Source organism: Columba livia, chromosome 7 (genome assembly GCF_036013475.1).
Source record: "Columba livia isolate bColLiv1 breed racing homer chromosome 7, bColLiv1.pat.W.v2, whole genome shotgun sequence".
Classification (NCBI taxonomy): Eukaryota; Metazoa; Chordata; class Aves; order Columbiformes; family Columbidae; genus Columba; species Columba livia.
The window spans coordinates 20,530,040-20,550,289 of NC_088608.1; the positions used below are offsets into that span (position 1 = coordinate 20,530,040).

Sequence of the window (20,250 nt, forward strand, 5' to 3'; positions counted from 1 at the left end):
AAATCTCTACATAGATATTTAAAACACAAGTAGTTATGCAAACAGTATGTTTCTAATAACCACTTTTAATCCCGTTTGGTAGAATGCTTATATAGTTGGATCATGGTATGCAGCTTAGAGCTGTATGTCTTTGCAAGTACTTCTTGTGGGGTTCATTAAACTGACTTACCAATTTTGCTGTCTTCCACATCATTCCATGAGGATGTCTGTCTATCCATCTGTCTGTGATACGTCCGCTTTACAAATGGCCTCGCTTTACAGAGCAGGAAGAGCATTGATCACACCGGGGTTCTCCCCTACACAAGACAGAAGGAAGCACTTGGGGCAAAATTGCCAGCATCCTTTTTTATTTTTTTTTCCCCCTTGATGTTAATTTCAGTGGGCAAAGAAACACACAAAATAATCACCAAGCAATGGAGATAATTCAACCTTTTCAAGACTATGTATTGCTTCAGAAAATGTAGTCTTTCTTACAAACAAGAAAACTTTTAGAAACAAAGGTCCAGGAAAAACCATTCCTGCTGGTTGATGTTTTCTGGATATTTTTTATAAATTGGTGTTTCAAGCATATAAAAAGCTAGCATTGCAAATAAGTTTTTGATAAATTAATTCTTGGTGAAGTTGCCGTAAAACAAATTTAGTGGTTTGTCTGGAGCCCTGTGAAACGTAAAATCCTTGAAAAAACTTCTCTAAGTTTGCTTTGTCCTTCTGGTAAATATTCCTCAGACAGCATTATGGTATTTTTCCTTCAGCCTTTGGAGATATATGACTAGTGTGGAGATGTTGTGCAGTATCAGTATGAGGATTCCAGATTATTTGCTGTGAATTTTTATAGTCTAGTAACAAACTGGCAATCCAGCTCTTCTGGCTGGGGACCTTCTGTACTCACTTAGTTCCTCAGTATTCAGTTAATACATCAAACAGTGAGGTAGTAGCTACTGCATGCATTTTTCAGGTGTGTCCAACATTAATTTTACTGATTACACTAAATCCCATGCAAATTTTCTCCCTTACTGCAAATAAAAGTAGAGTGAGGTCAGCTCTGATGCTCTGCAAATTACACCTGCCATGTTTGGTGGGTACAGGAAGGATGGCTGAGGTTATTCCCTCTTTTACTAGCACAGCTTAGGACAAAATCACTTGGATTCCTCTACATGTCTACTTCTGGATGAGGAGGTTTACTGGTCTACTGCACAAACCAACATACTCATTCTTACTCTGTATTTATATTACATTATTTATGCAGCCTTCTTATTTCTGTATAAGGCAAGACGACGTGTCTCTGAACAAATCCCCTTGTCTCCTGGATGCTTTGACTGACATGTATAAATCTTTACACTTTTTAATCAAAAAGACAGTTGCTAAATAGGCCACTACTGATACCAAAAGGTACTGTGGATGAGAATAAATTGAAGAAATGATAAATCCCTGGGCTGATTTTGCTGCTGTGTCCATGTAACTGTGCCAGGACAAAAGCGGCAATTGGCTTGGGTTGAGCAGTCAACTCAACTGTGTGGGACACTGCTTTGGGTGTCAAGAGGGAGCCAAAAACTTCGGAGAATACAAATGGGCTGCAGCCACTGAATTGTGTAAGAGTGTAGCCCACTCGGAAAAGTAAAATGATGCCACCTATATACATGATCTGGCAGGTGAAGTACATGGGTGCTTTTTGTTTTCATGGGAGGAATAAAAGCAATCCCTCTTTCATAATTGGGGTGAAGAAAATCCTCTTATTTTTCTGCTGATTAGTGATCCAGAATGAACTTGTGAAAGAGAGAATGCATGCTGAGGCAGAAACAAAGCTTGGGAAGCCTGAAGTGTTTTGGGGGAGGGGTTTGTGTGTGTGGGTTTGGTTTTGGTTTTGGTGGTTTTGTTGGTTGGCGCGGGGGGGGGGAGGTAGGGAGGTGTTGTTTGTGTGTTTTGGTTTTTTCTTATTTCCTCTCCACAACTCCAGAGAAAACAGAAATAGAATATTATATTTCCAATTGAGAAGATGCTTAAAGCCATACCTAACTAATTTACCATGTCAGTGCCTGTAATAGCTATGCTCTGTGACAGAGAAAGGAGACAAGGTGGTGTGTCAGCTTCCTTTTGCAGAGTTATGACTGTATATACAGAACACAGTAGTAAGTTGTGTCCACTGTAGAGCATAAGCAGATCTAGAGTTACCCCAGCAGGGAGTGTGGCCCATTGAGTTATCAGTTCAGTTTTTGGGTACCTTTTCCACTTAAACAATGTAATTGCAATAATACATGACCTGTAATCTTGAGAGCCTTGACACCGTCAACATAGCTAAGGGAATCTTTAATGACTATCTAGAGCTTTAAAGATATACTGGTATCGTACAATTATGATGTGTCTGATTTTACCCAATCCTTTGATTTATATTTTACTTCCAATTCACTTAAAAAATGAAATAACTTTACTCTTGTGATCTCATTACAAAATAAAAAATGGATGTTTTGGTTTGAAAACATCAGAATAATATATTTGACGATTTAGGAAAATGAAAATGCTAAACTGATAAATTCAGCATGAAATCAGTGATAGTTTCAGTCAATCCAAACCTACATTTTTGGTGGAAAAAAAAAAAAAAAAATCTGCACAGCTGTGAAATAAGTACAGCAAAATTTATAAAGAAGATGTTTAAAACTATGTAATAATAAAAAATCCACTGCCAGCAAGTTACCTGTCATCTAGCTCCTAGGCAAATGAGAATTTACATCTATGTGAGGTCTTGAAACCAAATACTAAATAGCACTGGCTTCATTAATGTCTGAACACAAAGTGTTATCAGATGACATTGTGACAGTGATGTAAAGAGCTTTGAAGAAAAAGCTGAGATGTCCAAGAGAATTTTCTTCTGGGCAGAATTTAATTAACTTGGAAGCTGGCTGAAGATGATCAGTAAATAAGTGAGTTTAGTTCTGACTGTGGTTTGCTGAGACAGTAAATAACTCCTGGGCTGCCAGGACTGGAGCACAGCTTGCAGCCGTGAGATGGGAGGTACTGATCACACAAAAGCTCCCACTGGCAACTCAAATTCCCTGTGAACAGTGTGATGGGTTAGCATTGTAGTAGCTGACCTTCTCTGCCAAATTAGCTCTCTCATTGCGTGAAGGGTCAGGTATTGTCTGTCCCCTCATGGCTGACATAAAGCTGGCACAGACTCCAGATTGTGTATTCGTTGCTGAGTCAGGCACAACAACTTGGTCGGTCAGTGTGCAGGTTTTACTGAGCATGGAAACGAGGCCTGGCTACTGAAAGTCTGCAGTCCCCCAGAGCATCTCGAGGTGCTGGGGAGACACGATCTGTACAGCTCCACACTGGCCAGTACCCTGAACAGTCAATTTTGACCACTTGAAGGTTTGAAAAGTCTCTTTGCTAAGTAAATTATAGTGACTCTATAGCCCAAACCTGGCCACATGAAGAGGCATGAAGTACATGTTTCTGAAATGCCAGTTGAAGTGTAATGCAGTGTATCTAGTTTGAGATATAATAAAAGCAGCACTTTTTGCAGCCGCCTGTCTATGCTAAGAGTTGTGCAAGCCTCATTTGAAGGGTTTTTTTCAGGATAATTTAGTTAAAATTGTTGCAGAGGATTTTGACTGCTCTTACTGTAGTCTGAATAAGGTCTAGTGCAGTTTAGCATAAACTCTCTTAGTTAAGCAACACTGAAATCAAGTGAACTATGACTGTATCGTAATTAGGATGTACACTTTGGCACGCTTTCTTTAAAACTAGAGCAAGAAGCCAAACCAAAGTGAACAATGGAAACAAATGACGCATGGAGAAATACAGTGACTCAGGTGATCCCTGCTTCCTCCTCTTCTGACCAGCCCTCACAGAGCAGTTCTGCTTCAGGTCTTGACTTTAGTTGGAGACAAGCACAAGCCTTCGTGAGGCTGGTAAACCTCTCTTTCAGCTAGAGCTACTTGTCCACATCTTTTCACAACAGCCAAACTAATTACCATTGCTTGTCTTCCCAAAGGACAAAACTTGCTTTTCTGCCAAGATAAACAAATTGGAAGGCTGTAAAGTGATATAACCCAGGGACACCTATGGTATTGATGTATTTTAAGCGCTATTGCATAGAGCTCTGCTAGTGATTTGAATTTGAGGTATATCATTTTGTAATTGGGTGAAGTCAGACTGGTCTCTTCAGAATAACGCAATCCCATGCAGGAGTCAGGACTGATTTGACTGGCCCAGAATAGCTTTTGTAAGGAAGACTGCTGCTCTGATAGTTTGATTTTACTTCTTAGGCAAAATTACCAAAGAAGCTGGCAAAACTAGCTGCATAAGAACCTGGAAGTCCATACAGCTGCTGGGACCAGCAGGTAGGAGACATGTTAGAATGACAGCTCAGGGCTATGCCCATGGTCCTCTACCCGTCCCAGGAGGGCACAGAGCCATCTCCTAACAACCAGGCAGTTCTTGGCTCTTCTGCTAGACGCAGCATTAGTGGCCTAATGATACAGACCTAGGGAAATGGGACTGGCACTGCTGCATTTACACAAGTCAGCCATAGCCATCTCTTCTGCTCAGGAAGAACCTGGTTCAGATTTGGATGACAAAAAATCAGTCTCAGTGGATCGCATTGTTGGCACCTGTACTATCCAGTCCATTAAGTGGACTGGCCCAGAGTCTGATCGCAGTTCCCTGTGTGTACGCCTGGCACTACTCCAGAGTTACAGCAGGCTAAATGAGATAACATTTTTGGCTGGTTGCTTTCAATTCTTTATCAGTCCTTTAAAATCACAAGGTTTTGCTGCAGCTTTTCCTGTTTTGGTGGAGAAACTCTTCCAGGTGGCCAGCAGTATGGCACAGACACAAGAGTGCTAACAAATACACATTACCAAACTCCCTCAAAGTGGTTTAGTGATGTGATACATACTCCTGTTGACTTCAGACAGATAAATAAGCCATAAGAATAAAAATAGTGGGCTATTACCTACTGTAAACTAGTAAAGCTGCTTTTCAAACATCTCCCCTGGTAGGAAAGATCGCTGTCAATATCCTCTAAGGAAACCTCCAAGGTTTTGTTACAAGCTTTTAATTCAAGCCATATTTGCAGCATGAATGTAGTGCTTGAAAATTTAAATGACATTTCTCTGCTAAACAGCTGAATTTAAACATGTTGCTTTTCTTCGCAATTTTTGCAGTACCTTTTGTAACACTGTCCTGATCAACTGATATGTGTCCAATACTTAAAGCAACTCTCTTATCTTAGCAATGTCTAAATACTACACATTATTTTTAAATATCTGCTGTGCGTGTGTGTTTGTATCTGTGTGGAAGCCTAAGACAACATAAACTACTGCCTATTTTAAGCAGTTCAGTATTGATAGAAAACAAATTTACATTTTCCAGAAAACTTTCTGAATTTTCATATATTAAAACACATCTACATTGGAAAGTGTCACATGGTTTATTCTGACCTGTGAAGAATCAAGTACTAGCAATCTCCTAATCTGATGTGAAGAGGCTACTGGAATTTCGTGGCCATGGAGAGAAGTGACGCTGGTGGGCAAAGGAAGTCAGTCTTCTGCTGTGTGAAAATGCACTTAATACACTTGTTCTAAGCTGGAAGGAGGAACTTTATTAGATTAAGAACAATAATTTTATTCCTAAAGCTAAGGAACCTTTTATTTTGCACCTGAGATCTAACCTGGCTTCTTGGTGCTAAACAAACAAGACATAAATGATGAAGTCCTTCACTTCAGACTGGCCACTCTACCGGTTGCTCAAGGTCTTGATCTAGTGATATGCATCTGTCAGATTTTTCTTTTTGGAGTAGAAATAGAAGTTCAGTAACTTTTGGGGGAATTGTGTATATGTTTTTGTTTAGTTCTTACCAACTCTTGTATATTGCAAAGAGTGCCCAGGCTGGGCTTTTGAGAAAACAGCCCTTTACACTTTTTTTTTTGGCCAAGATCTAGCACTATATTGGAATAAGTTGCTTCAGGATATAAGACCACATAAGAAACCACAGTTTCTATAGTCCCTTTTGTGGCATAACAGTTTTAGGGGGCAGAAAAACAAAACCTGGTAATATCTCCCTCCAAAGCACAAGATTCAGGCATCCTCATTCCATAATCCTGTCTTGGCTATGTCTACATAATTGCTGCTACAATTTAAATTCAATTAAAAGCTTTTAATTGGTCATCCTCCCAAATGCTTCAGAAATGTCATTCATTTTCAGATATCCTTAGAGATCTGTTGTCCTGCAATAATTTTAGTCTGATACAGAAAGCAATTACACTAATTGTTCAGCAGAAATTAAGCTCTTATGCATCATCAGATTATTACTGTTGTTAGGTTCACTTTACAAAGATCTGTTCCTTTTCTGTATGTGTACATGAGCAATGCTGAGCACCAGCCCTTGAAAGCCTCAGTACTGGCTGGGAAAGAACTAATTCATTGTATTGGAAACAAACATAAATATTGAATATACTTCTAAACAGACTGGAATATTGAAATATGCTGCAAAAAGACAGGTCACCTTCAGGTGCAGAATAATGATACCAATTTTCTAATTAAAATTAACTTTGCCTTCAACACAATTATCGTTAATGGAGCAAATGGTTATCTGTGTATTGTCAGCTATTATAATGATATATAAAAAGCTTTTCATCAATAGATTTCAAAGTTTATGCTTCTGAGGTCATTCTGAGGACATACACTCATATCTCCCTTTAAAGCTGCTTTATGCAAGTCCATTCAGAAAATTGAGTGATCTGGATGATTTGGGTATTGTAACTGAAGAGAGGTATATTTATATGTGTGGGAACTAGCTCAGGTGTTTGTGAGACAGTGCTGGAAGAAGGGTGAAATCTGGCCATGAGAACAAGGCAGAGGTTAGGAGGAGGAAGGGAGATATTAGACAGTTATGTTTTTGGCACTGGCTAAAAAAAATCTTGCTGATTTCAGCAAAGAAATTATTTGTAAGTGAAGAAGGCTGTATTAGGGGTGTGCAGCTCTCACGGTCAGTCTGCCCTCTGAACTGAAATCACAGCAAAGCCCTGAGTTTTGACAGATAGCTCAAGTCAGACACTCATAGTATTATAGGATCCTGAGATGATTACGCATAGGGCTGGAACTGCTGGGGAGCTGAGGGCTCAGATGGGCAGTGAGCACTGTTCTAACCGCAGCGAAGGAAGAGATGGGGGCAGGCAAATCTGACAGGGGTGCTAGAACCCACACTTTGTTTCAGACCATTTGAAGGACCAGGCGTCCATGGAGCAGCCTTCAGCTACCAGCTCTTTTCTCTCTCCCCTATAAGCAACCACAAGAACTGAATCACAATAATTATGGACAGTTAGGATGTTGGCTAAGCAATAAAACAGAAACATCCAGTGGCAGGTTCACCCTTATGGCTCCTCAGCCATCCTGCCAAAACATTTCCTGAAACTTCCCTGAAATGTCCTAGACGGAAATTCTTTCCATATACAGAAATGGTTTGTTTTGTTTGAATTGGTATAGCATTTTTCACAGCATTAGAGTTGTGTGTTTAACTTAGAATTTTCTTCAGCGCAGACACAAGGAGCTGTGCAATTCAGTTTTCAGGAAGGGCAAGTAGAGTCAGTAGAGAAAAAAGAGCAAGCTAGCAGAAAACCCAAAGGCAGGATGATAAAACTCTGGAGTATTGCCATGTGCAGAAGTCAGTGTATCTTAGTATTCAGTAGAGAGAATGTGATGATACAGCGGAGAAAACTGAAGCCATCTAAAATAAAGCGAGGCAGGGCAGACAAAATAGCGATGTTACAGGATCAGCATAACTACACGTAACTACTACTTGAAGTAGTTTTGTGTGAGCCTAGACCACTATGCACATAGTCTAGTGGCTACATCTACACTAAAGCCTGCCAGTCACCTTTGCCATAATGTCTGGTGGAGACAATTACAGTTTTCCTCTTGCAGCTTGTAAAAATATGCATAAAAACAAAAAGGTTTTTTTACCTGGATGTGCAAAGCCACAGTCCTAACCTCCGTTTTGTTGCTGATGGGTGGTGGGCCCTCAGACAGTTTTCCATGCCTCATTTACCTTGTGTGCCGTACATACGTACAGAGTTGAGTCACTAAATGTTTCAGAGGGTCCTTTCACCCAGGACGGTCTCGCTCCCATTTAACCGCCTCACCAGGGGAGGGCAGAGAGCGGTGCTCCTGGCAGGGCTTACTCAGGCTGAGGCAGCCGGTACCGGCCCGTGTGGCCCTGCCGAGTTCAGAAAAGGAGCTTTGGGTCAGCCCGGCAGCCCGGCGGGGTGACAAGGGGGGTGACAAGGCGGGGTGACAAGGCGCGGATCCACGGCGCCGCCAGGCTGGTTGGACGCCGAGCTGGCGCTGAGGCGGAGGCTGCGTCCCGGCGGGTGCAGCGCGCTGCCACCGGCAGCCTCAGCCGAGGCGAATGTCCCCAGGACAGGGTCCCTGCTCGCTCGGGCTGCGCAATTTCTGGTTCAGGGTTCGGTGGGGGTTTTTGGGGCGGAAGAGGGCCGGGGAAACGCTGCCTCCGGCCCCCAGCAAGACCAGCCCGGTGCCGCCTCCGGAGCGCGGCGGGGTCCGAGGGAGCCGAGCAGCCGCGCGGCGGGGAGCGAGCCAATGGGGGCGGCGCGGCCGTGTGACAGGCGGGGCGGCGCTGCCCCCGCCGGGCGGCCGGGGCGGGGAGCCGGCACCGCTCGGCAGCATCATCCGCGGCGGCGGGGCTGAGACGCGCCTCCATCCTCCTCTACCCCGGCAGCCGCTCGCACACGCCTCGCCGCGGTGAGGGAGGCCGGCGGGCGGAGCAGAGCGCGGAGCGCCGCGGCAGACAAAGCAAAGATGGCAGGGATCCTCGCCTGGTTCTGGAACGAGCGGTTCTGGCTGCCGCACAACGTCACCTGGGCGGACCTGCAGAGCACGGAGGAAGCCGCCTTCCCGCAGGCGGAGGACCTCTACCTCGCTTTCCCCCTGGCTTTCTGCATCTTCATGATCCGGCTGCTCTTCGAAAGGTAATGCGGAGCCGCCCGCGCCGCCGCGGGCTCGGCGGGACTGGGCGGGCTGCGCGGCTGCTCGCTGAGGGACAGCCAGGGAACCTTGGCTGCCCGGCGTCTCCCTCCCGCCGCCGCTTCTCTCCCGGCCTTGCCAGACTCTTACGTTTTCCCTCTTCTCTCGGTCGGTCACGTAGCGGGCCCGCTGCAGGAAGGTGGAGGGGGTCTGGAGGCAGCCGGCGCTCCTCTCCCGCTGCCCGCAGCGCGGCCCGGCGCGGGCGGTAGGAGGCGAGGTCTCCCCGGGAATGGGCGCAGGCTCCTCTCCACCTGCGGCGGCCGCGGCGCCCTGGCCCGGCGCTGGGGGCGGGTAGAACAGCGCCCTTCGGCACTTGTGCGACCCGGGGCCTGCCCGCCCGCGGGCCGCTACCCACGGGTTGCAGCGGGGTTCTGGCCGCCCCCCTCAGGGAAGCCCTGCAAGGAGGGCGGCTCCCGCCCGTGAAGACGGGGCGGGAAGCTGTCCCGGCGGTAGAGTCTGGCCGTGCCCCCGCCGCAGGGTCGCTCTGTGGAGAGTAAGCTGAGGCGAAGCCGGCGCTGCCTTCCCCCTGCGTGGCCGCGGGGCGACCGGCGGCTGCTGCGGTCGGAATGGGAGGTTTGGAGGTGAGCACCGGGTCCAGGGTCAGGCTGTGGTGCTGAGCAGAGGTTGGCTCGGGCAGTTCGTGTGGAAGCGGTGTGAACGGTCCGTGCCACAGATCGGGAATACTCCCAGTGCTGTCGGGGTGCAGGATCCCAGTGAGGAGCCGCTCCAGACGTTGTTCATCACTGAACTAAACTCGCCGTTCTCTGAGATTGCTGAATTCAAAATACACCTTTCACAAACATATAAATGTGTATATATGTATACAGAGGACGTCAAACTAGTGATTGGTCAGCAATGACTACTCTTCTATGAGTGCTTAGCAGAGGCTGCCTGTCACAGGGGCAGCTGAAGCAAAGTGGGTTGCTCACTGGCACAGACTTCTGTGCTGACTGACAAAGGTGGTGTTCCCTCCATCTGCAGAGAACAAAAGAACGATTGCCTGTGCCAACTCCTACGTGTTTTCAGTGCTGTCTTTGTAGGCAATGCTGTTAGGGTAGTCAAGCGAGATAAAGGAAGACCAGTAGTTATCACATGCCAGGGAAATGCTATAAAGATGCTTTAAAAATGATAAAAAGCTCATCTGCCAGGTAGCACTCCACATCTCCTAGGCATTTCCTCACCCTGGTTAGAATGTGGTACCTGTAATGCTGGTTTGTGAAAAACTTGGCTGCTTTCATTACTCCGTTGAGAGGACCATATTTGTTTTGAGAAATAAGCTGTCATGGGTTGCTAACTTTTATTTTGCTTTACAGATTCATTGAGAAAGATTTCAAAACTTGTGGTCTACCTGAAAATCTGAGGTTATCAAAAGTTGATGTAAACACTAATCCTGAGTTAACTACTGCAATATAGTTACAGTTAGAGTGCCAAGTATTTAGATAATGTCAAATCATTAGTGTGTAGATTTTTTTTGCTTTACAACTTGTACAATGTGTGGTTTTGAGTGCTGAAAGTGGGTGCGTGATGTTGCATCTCTTGCCATCTGAACTGCAGTATGTATGCAGGGCTGTGTTTAGATGAAGGAACAGTTAGTCAGGGAGGCAGTTTCAGACTAAACTTAGAACCATGTTGTTTCTGTTAGTTCTGGTGCGGCTGTTGTTAGCATTAAGGAAGTTACTCTGATTATTTAGTAGTCTGTATCCTCTCCGTCTGTTGTTTTTTCTCTTCATTCATTTAAAGTAATTTTTAATTTTGCAGTACATTATATTTTTAGATGTTAGTTATACAGATGAGAAAATCAGTATGTTTTCATAATTCCCTTATATTCATTAGGGTAATTTTGACATTTAGATCTGGAAATGAGTTGTGCTAACCTGATAGTAGGTGAGAGTACTCCTAGAAGGTTTTATTAACATTTACTTTTTTCCTTTTTAATTTCAAATCATTTGTAAAACTCCACTGTGAGAGTAGGAAAAGGCTGTTTTGTGTGGGATTAATCTGCGTGTCATGGTACAATTGTGGTTTTTAATGTAGAGCATTTTATTAAAGCAGACTGAGCGAGTGACTGGACCTGCTTCCACTGACCAAAGCAGGAGGATTGTCTTTGATTTGAATGCTGGGAAGAACAAGCCTTATTATTGCACATTGGTAATTTATTTTGTCAGACCTCTGTGCTTTGCTTATGGGAGACACAGAAATGCCTCATGCACATCATTAATTCAAGGCTTGCAATTATTTCAATTGATAAAGCTGTACAAGATCCAGAATAAAAGAAAAGCAAGCATATCTGTTAAAGTGATCATTTTTCATTCTTCCATGTATTTAAACAGCTACAATTTTTCCTTTCAAAACTAAAGCTGTGGATGACTGTTGTACACGCTACATCCCGGAAAAAGCTGTTGCTGATGTGTAACAGTTCCCTGGTTTTGTAATGGTAGCAACTAAAGAAAACTAGATGCTGTAATACATTTACAAAAACCTCCAGGGGTACTTTAAATCTACAGTTGTACTGAAATATTTGTAACATCACTAGTCTCTGTTTTGTTTTGTATAATAAGATAGCTAATACAGGTGCTCTTGCAATTCTTTATACTGGTAGGTAAGCAGCCACAGGGTGTTAAGAATCTGATTGTGTATTTTATATCCATTATTTTCAGACTCCCTCACAGCAGCTGACTGCTAGGCTGCTGGAGCAGTATGGTTTTATTTCCCTTGCTATGAGGGGTGATTAACTTCATGGATCTTCACGGTAGTAAGAAATGTGGTTCAGGGGGAGCTGTGATTTGGACTTTGTGTTTCTTTGCTTACAAAGTTCTTGGTATGTCTGGGCAATGAAACCTGTCATGCTAAGGGTTAAAAGTTGACTTCATTCATGCATATATATTTATATTCTATATATGTATGTATTTGTGGGTGCAACAGACAGAACCTGGAAATTTTTTTTCCATACATATTCACCTATTATTAACAGATCCTACTGGGATTTTTTTTTTTATTTGTGTTACTGATTTAGTGAGTCAACTAACCAAGTCAAGAAAAGAATCTAGAGACTTCTGAAATGTTATTTCTTTTTTTTCTTCCACATAAACTACATTTTGTTGATTTCCCTGACCAGCACTCTTGAATGAAAGGAAAAAGCAGATTAAAACATTAAGGGTATGCTGAACCGCTTCAACTATTGGATCTGATGATGATGAGTGCTCTTGAAATAAGCTTTGCTCTGAGGTATAATCTCATAACCATGAGATTTAGTGGATCTATCTGCTGAGGCCATCGTAGTTATGGATGAGGTGCTAAAATACCTTAACAGCCTTTTGTCTTTTACTTTCCTTCTCATTTATCTCTTTCTTTGAACACAAAGTACATTTTTAGAAAACTGTAATAACTAAGTGCAAAGATAGTGCTACCAAGTAATTTGGAAGATGGCAGGAGTTGAGCAATGCAGTGGTAATGTGGGGACATATTTCTTCATAGTATCCATCCATTTTGTGTGTCTTACAATTTTTAAAAGGCATGTACATGATTAAGGATCCCCTCCTGTACCATACAATGCCTTCAGCTATAAGAAGATAACATAAATGCTCAATAATACCAGTCTCTGTCTTGCTAGATCCTTTCCAGTTCTAGTGCAGGCAAAGCTGAATTGAAACTGGCCTTACTAATAGCAGGGTGTTGTAGTTTTGATTTACCTAAAAAGGTAAAGCAACATCTGTCATTCTGGGCAAATACAATTTTTCTTCTTTATTTTATAGGATCACATGGCTCCTCACCCTCTGCGCTAGACCTCACTGCTCAGCAGCAGCACCCGCTCCTATCATCCAAAGCATGTCCTCTGTGAGGGGTGTGTGGTTATATGAAAATAATGTTTGCTCAGCAATCAGTTTGCTTGTTGGACACAAAACAAGAGAGTAACACACCTCTGCTTTAGAGACTTCTTCCAAAGGAGAAATTTGCTGAGTCCTCCAGAAGAAGTGCAAAGTAGACAGATTTCTGATGTGGTCCAGCAATTTCCTGAGTCAAGTTGTCTGATATTACTGCTTTCTGTACACTTGGCTCATCTTCTCAAGTTTATAATATCCCATCCCATTGTAGTTGCAGTGTGCTTTATTTTGCTCACCTTCTAAGCAGCAGTTTGGGCTCAGATCTGAAATAGCTCTGTAAAACAGCAAACAAGGCTTATAATGCTTTTATTGTCCTCTGGCCTTGATGTGGGGGCAGTTCTCAAAGGTGAATCTGCTATTCATCAGGTGATGGAATGGCTCATATGGTCAGGGATAGCCTGATTATATATAGGAACAACCCTCCAGCAGGGCTGATTTAAACTGAGCCAGCCTTATCATTTACTGTCTCTCAGATCAAGACACGGTTAGATATTGAGTGTATGGAAATTAACAGCTTTTGCGTGACATTTTGCTTTTATAATGATAATTCAGCCTCAAAGGTAACCTCAGCTGATTGTCATTTTAGTATGACACAGTAGAATTCCTAGTGGATCAAGGTGACATAATACAATGACTGGGGGGGTGTGTGTGTATAGAGAGAAAGAAAAAAAATTAATGAGTATATATGTATTTTGCTAGCTGTAAAAATTTATTCAGGTGACAGTATATTAGTGCCTTGCAAGTGTTTCTGGTGTGTGGTGTGTACATACAAATTTAATTTTTGTAATCCCTAAGACATCTACTATCAGTACTTTCTTACAACAAGGAGGCTAGACAAGAGACAGAGTTTGGAAGGGAGTGTACAACCTTGCTGCATTTCCAGCAGCCCATGACATCATCTGGGGAGTCTGAGTGGGGCAATGATCGCCAGTTCTATCAAAACCTGTTTGTAGGCTGTGATATCTGTAGATTTCTTGCTTAGTTCCCTGTGTGTGAGGCAAAATCTGATCATTCAGGTATAACTCACTTCTGTGTGAGTGGATGCATGTGTTCACTGACAATGGTTTTCTCAGTTTTCTTTCTTCTCTATTTTTTGGATCTTTTTTTTATAAGATGATGTGTGAGGTCTTTTTGTACTTGATTGCTGCTTATTAGATACTTAATTCAGCTGAAATGGAATAAGGCATTGAAATAAAAAACTTCCGATGAAAAAACACGGGCAATGTAAAGAAAATAACTGGAAAAGCTTAAACTTCAAACCATTTTTAAAAATAGTAACAATAGAGCATTACCAGTAAATAGCTTTAAAATAAATTTATATTTTGCTTGTTGTACTGTCCCTTTTTGTCTTTTTTTCGTTAGTTATTTTGTGTCATTTATTTTTCCTTTATGTAACCAGTTTTTGTTTCCTAGCATTGCAGTGTTTGAGCTTCAGCTGCTAACAAAAGCAGATACCTCACAACAAAGTGATTATTTTTACCTGCAGAGCTGTTGTCTTCTTGGCATGGGTGGAGCTCTGTCCTACCAGCTCTGACCAGTGCTGTGTCTGTTCACCTGTCTTGATTGTGTCTGGGTTGGCTGGTACTCTGTTGTGTAGTGTAGTCATATGTTTGGATATAAGCTGAGAAGCTTCCTTTAAGATAAGGTGCAGTGGATAAAAGACATGCTAGTTAAATGTCCTTGTAAAGGACCACATTAGTGTCAATCTCAAAATTGGGAGTTCAGTGGGAAATATGTGTTGAGCTCCATTAAAACTGATTTCTAAAATAGCCAGGTGGCAGAAGTACAACAGCCAAACCACAGCTGGTTTCAGTGACAGGTCGTTGCTGGGTACTGGGAGCCTATTACTGGGACAGAGCTGCTGTTCCTGGGGTTTTGTCTGAGTGCAGTTCCAGTTAGTGTTAGAAACTCCCATTCAGCTCCTGGCTGGATTCCTGTAACTGCGCATTTGGATCCAGATTGCCTGTGACTCTTTTGGTTCCTCCTGCTTCTGCTCCTGTCGCTGATTAACAGACATTTGCTAAGAATTTGTTCTCGGAAAAAGAAGAGCTTCTGTTATGCTGCCTCTTTCTACACATCTGCAGATATGTCTTGTTTGTCCATACAAAGCATTTCATAAATTAAGATTTGGGGAAATCTGTTCTCTTGACTCTGTTATCTGTCAACAGGGTAGAGAGGAAAGAGATGTCTGAGCTAACAGTGCTTACTTGGCCATATTTGCTTTTTTTTTTTTTTCTCCAATAGTTGTTAAATATCCCATGTCTACAGTAGTTTAACAGTTAATTAGCATTCAGGATTTCTGTGTCGGTCTCGAGGTGGTCTTGGAGTTTTGACAAGAAAGTTAAAATTACAGTGTAAGAGTATGTAGCTTTCCTAAGTTATGTAATCTTATATGATACTCAGTAGTGTGCTTAAGACTGTAGTTGGCTCCTTGTGGACAGTTGGATACATATGATATGTATCAGCAGTTCCTTGGAGGTGTTCATCTAACACATCCATTCCTCTGTGGTTTTCTACACCAGTGATTCCCTTACCTCATTGCACACTTACAGATACTGGGGGTGCAGCAGCAATGGGCATCCAGGTTAATGGAGAGAGAGGGAAGTGTGTGGGTCTCTGATCACTTGAGAGAGGAGGAATCACTAGTGTCTTGCTTTAATGTGAGCAAAGTTTCTGACAATCAGATGGGCTGAGATCTTCTGTCCTCTGTGAGAAAGTCTTTTTAGCACATGGTCCTTACAGAAGACTAGTTACACCATCTGGCATTCATCAGTTTCCCATAAGGATTATACCTTTCTGGTTATTCCAAAATAGTCAAATTGAGGCGGCGGCAGGAGAGCTGGAGTATGTAGCATAGCCAGCTATAATCCTAGAGATGCTTTTCACAATGCCGGCGGACCTGTAACACAAAGCTGTGACCTCTGGACCAAAAGCAGAGAGAAAACTGTAACAATTTTTTTTTCCCTGTGTAGTTAATACGTCTTAAAATGGCAAATTTTGTCATTGATAAACTTTCATACTCTTGACCAATTGTGAAGTCTTACATAACTGTTACTGAGGTAGCATAATCAAATTTAAGTTCTCAAGGTAATTGTCTGTACAATTATTAAGAATGTCTAACAGCCATAAAGAAGCATAACATCCAGTTAGCTGTGTTGTGTGTATTATAATAAATACATATATATACTCACATATATATTTATATATTTATATTTTTGTTATTAATCCAAATGACCTTTTGCACAGGGAGGAATGGAATGCTAAGTTTCTCAAGACTACCTTGTATTAATGAAGTATCTTTCAGGTTCACTAACCTAAGCCTCAATTTTAATATTATAAATGATGCACTTTAAAGTCTGGTCTGAAATGATGAAAAGCCTTCTTTGCGCCCACAGGTCACACGAGGATGGTTAAAGCAATATATCTAAATTACTTGCATGTTTTCTCAGTGTGAGTGCAGTAAAAGCTTCCCTGTCTTGGTTTCCCCTGTAGGGGTGTGTGTGGGGGGGAAGGATAGCCCATGGTACTATATATAAAAGTAATAAATCTAGCTGCCATAGTTACACTGGTGCAAAAAAAACAGAGGTTAGACCCCAGAGGGTGTTCATTAGCATAAAATCTTAGAATCCTGAGGCTTCTTGAGTATTTAGGCATGCAGTAGTATTTGCCTATCCTTTGTAACAAGCCAGTTGTTCTATTTTTGACAGTAATGGGGTGACCCAGAGGAAGGTGGTTCTTCTGTTTTTCACATATGGTGTCATCACTTCTATGCATTGCCCCTTTGCCACCCTCTGAGATAAACTTTATGTTTTCTAGTCTGCAAGCAGAAAGAGGAAAAGGCTTGATAGAAATGATGCTGGAATCCTCACTTTGGAGTTGGGATCTCTTCACTCCCTTTTTGCTTCTGTTGCTGACTGCATTCAGTTCTATATGACACTGTATAGATACCTGAACTTTCCACTGGGACTGTTGCTTACTGTGTCCCTGGGCTCCCATCCTCACTGGTAGAAGGTGGAAGCAGAGGCCATTCTACTTTGCCTTGACTTTGCTATGATGTTTCACATCCTGTAGTCATACGGAACTTTAAACTCTGAAAGCTGCTTTCGCACCACTGCTGCCTACCTGGACAAATGGTGCAGAGGAGTGTAACTGCCCAGGCCAGTGAGAGACGCCTTCGTGCCATGGCAGGAATTGCTTATTTGGAACCAAGTGTACTGCATGGTGCAAAGTGAAGAGACTCTGGTTACCCAAAAGCAGTTGCTGATCGCTAAAGTGAGTAATGTGAAAAGATCAGTGTGTCACATTGTAGTATCTCTTGTAATATCCCTTGTGCTTGCTTTTGCTTGTGTGTTGTGACCGTGTGACGTATCTGTTGCTGAGAGAAATGCAGTGGTCCACATAGCTGGAGAGAAACAGCCTGGTGTGCTGTTGTGAAGGGGACAGTCTAAACAAGATATGTGCCTTAGGAAGTACAGGATCAGTTGCCTTGATATGGCAACTGGTCAAACTTTGTAGGTAGGTGGCATAAACATGGAATGCTCGTCTAAACCTGCAGGCATTACAGCATGACAGAGCAGGCAAAATTAAGTCTACATGAATGAAAGTGAGCTGAGAAATTTTGGGGGCCAGTGAGTGAAGTCGGTGGTGGTGGGCTCCTCTGACACACTTCTCAACCAGGAGGAGACCTGCTCACCTGGGGAGCTGGAGGGCTCCAGCCTGTCACCAGCTGGCTGGCAGGGCTGTGGTTTTCCTTGTACTTCTGCAGCAGATGAGACCAGTGAGTCATTGAGACCAGAATCCCCCTTGCAACTGGTGAGACCAGTTGCTTCTGTTGAAAGCAAAGTTTTAGGTAATAAGTGGGTCATGAGTGAGAATGTGTCCGTTGAAAAGCTTTTCCACAGTTGTCCATTTTTTTGAACTTCCTGCTGTTCACTGCTTATGGTTGTCCAAAGCATGCTGCTGGACAAGATGATTGGGTCCAGTTGGGTGTGTTTATTCCGCTTATGGCCATTGTATTGGAAAGAAGCTGTTGAAAAAAGAAAAGCAAGTGGTTAGACCACAAGCAACAGCGTGTTTTGTATGTATTGAAGCAATAATTGTGTGGTAATTGGGTGGTTGATACTTATCTGTCAACTTTTCCCACACGCCTAATATGAGAGAAGGGAGAGAACTGATATGAGAAGAGAGTAGCCTGAAAATATCAACAGTTCCAGCACCAAATGCTCCCCAGGATTACAACACCCATTGTACTAAATTAACGCTGAAGTGATTGTGTTGATGTGATTATGACAAATTGAACTGCAAATGGAGTCCTGGGAGCACTGGTGGACAACAAGTTGAACATGAGCCAGAAATGCACCAGCAGCATTGGGGAAAGTGTTGCCAGCAGGTCAAGGGAAGGGATTATTCTGCTGTACTTAGCACTGGTGAGGCTATTTCTGGAGTGATGAGTCCAGTTTTGGTCTCCACTCTACAAGATACAAACATACTGGAGTGAGGGCAGTGAAGGGCTACTAAGATGCCTAAGGATTTGGAGCATCTGACATACAAAGAAAGAATGGGAGAGCTGGGATGGTTCAGTCTGGAGAAAAGAAATCTGAGGGCGATCTTATGGGTGTGTACAAATACCTGATAGAGTAAGTAAGACAGAATCAGACTCTTCTTAGTCATGTCCAGTGAAAGGGCAAGAGGCAACAAGCAATTGGTATGGAGGAAATTCTGTTTAAACATTGAGAACGAACTTTTTCCTGGGATGGTGGTGAAATGCTGGGACAGGTTATTCAGAGAAGTTGTGGAGTCTTCATCTGTGGAGATAGTCTGAGCCCAGCTAGGCATGGTCCTGCTCTAGTTGACTGTGTTGTGAGTAGGACTTGGTGATCTCCAGAGGTCTTTTCCAACCTCAGTGATTCTGTGAGACCATAAACTTCACTAAATGGCACACTTTCACAATGCAAGGCTCCAAGGGGCTCCTGGGGTCCTGTGTCTGCAGGAGGTGTATAAACTACATTGGAAGCCTGAACAGGTGAGGATTAAGTTGAAGTTCACTGTAAGCCTGCAGGAGAAACTGAATTTGGGCAGAGCACATAACACTTGATTGAATGAACATCTGGATTTTCTGTTTGCTGTAGAATGGGTCTTTCAATTTTATTGTAGTCTGGCATGTGAGCAGATGGGATGTAAATCAAGAAATAGATGTGGACCTCCTCTACCTAAGACAGGTATTACCTTGTGGGTACCCAAAATGAAGCCTGAGTTGCTGTGGTATAAACACATTCTGTTTCGTTCTACGATCAATACTTTGAGTCTCCCACAGCATTAAATTTAACAGGCAATTTTGAGGATAATTTTAGTTTTATTCCCCTTAAGTTGATTCTTTTCCACACTGCAATACCTTCAAGATAATTTTGTTTTTGAAAAAAATTCACAGAAAGAGGTGCTTAGAAGACAGGAAATGGTGATTACATGCCTTACCAGAAAAGCTTTTATTCCCTTTGTGTTCAAGATAATAAGATTAAATCAGTCTTAGGAAAAAAAGGAGAGAAGCCAGTCTTCAGTTCCACATTCACTAATTGTTTATATGGGTAATATGTGCATAGTTTTAAATATATATGTGTGTGTGACTCAGAGTAATTTATACAAAACAGTGGCATTGTATCACGCTGCAATACTTTTTTCTATTTTATTAAAAATTATTAAAAAAAATCTTTAAGAGCAGTTATAAAATATTGATGGGACCAGAAAATGAGCTGTTTCAAAATGTCAGTTCTTGGGTGATAATGAAACATTTGATATTTGACAGAAGAAACACACCCTGTATCCTAAGTAGAGAAACTCTCGTTTGTTCTAACCTAGAATTGTTATTTTCTAGAGCATTTATAGGAAATGTGAAAAATATTTGGTATTCTTCCAGTTTGCAATTAAATGGAAATTTAGAAATGTCAAAATTTCATCAGGAACAGATGTCCTAACTTTCAGCCAGCACTGATAATTGGGTTTGGTTACAGGACAACAATGTAGAGATATGAGATCTCTGTAGCATTATCAGCTCCCAGAAGCATGCATTCTTGACCAGCTCTTAATTTAAGAGTTATTTGCTTTGTATCTGCATGCATGGTGCACAGGAAGTTTTGTTTTGATTTTGTTTTGTATTTTAATTTATTTAAGAAAAAAAAAAAATCTCTGAACAGGTTGATTTTCATGAAAATATGCTGGTGGCTTGCTAGAATCATGTCAAGAGCTCAAACCTCTAGCCTGGCATTTACCTTGAGTTGTCAAGATGAAAAGTGTGCTAGCAGAAATAGAACACTGCATCATTTTGCTTATTCTC

General features: G+C 42.4%; 1 protein-coding gene and 1 long non-coding RNA gene across 8 annotated transcripts in view; one reads left to right on the forward strand and one right to left on the reverse strand.

Moving 5' to 3' along the window:
* Positions 1–8,281, reverse strand: part of LOC135579915 (uncharacterized) — a 41,273-nt gene extending 32,992 nt beyond the window's left edge. For all 4 annotated transcript variants that reach the window (XR_010473859.1, XR_010473860.1, XR_010473861.1 and 1 more), the window contains exons 1-2: positions 7,963–8,281; positions 170–296 (exon numbers count right to left, since the gene is read on the reverse strand). This is a non-coding gene — a long non-coding RNA (uncharacterized LOC135579915). The remainder of the gene's footprint in view (positions 1–169; positions 297–7,962) is intronic.
* Positions 8,282–8,770: 489 nt separating this feature from the next.
* The window catches only part of CERS6 (ceramide synthase 6), a 120,243-nt gene continuing 108,763 nt past the window's right edge, over positions 8,771–20,250 (forward strand). For 2 of the 4 annotated variants that reach the window (XM_065069757.1, XM_065069758.1), the window contains exon 1: positions 8,771–8,987. In XM_065069757.1, the coding sequence (XP_064925829.1) occupies positions 8,818–8,987 (170 nt within the window). In that variant the 5' untranslated portion in view covers positions 8,771–8,817. Of the gene's footprint in view, positions 8,988–9,302; positions 9,624–20,250 lie in introns of those variants that run through there. The other 2 variants (XM_065069759.1, XM_021292000.2) reach the window with 2 other exon arrangements.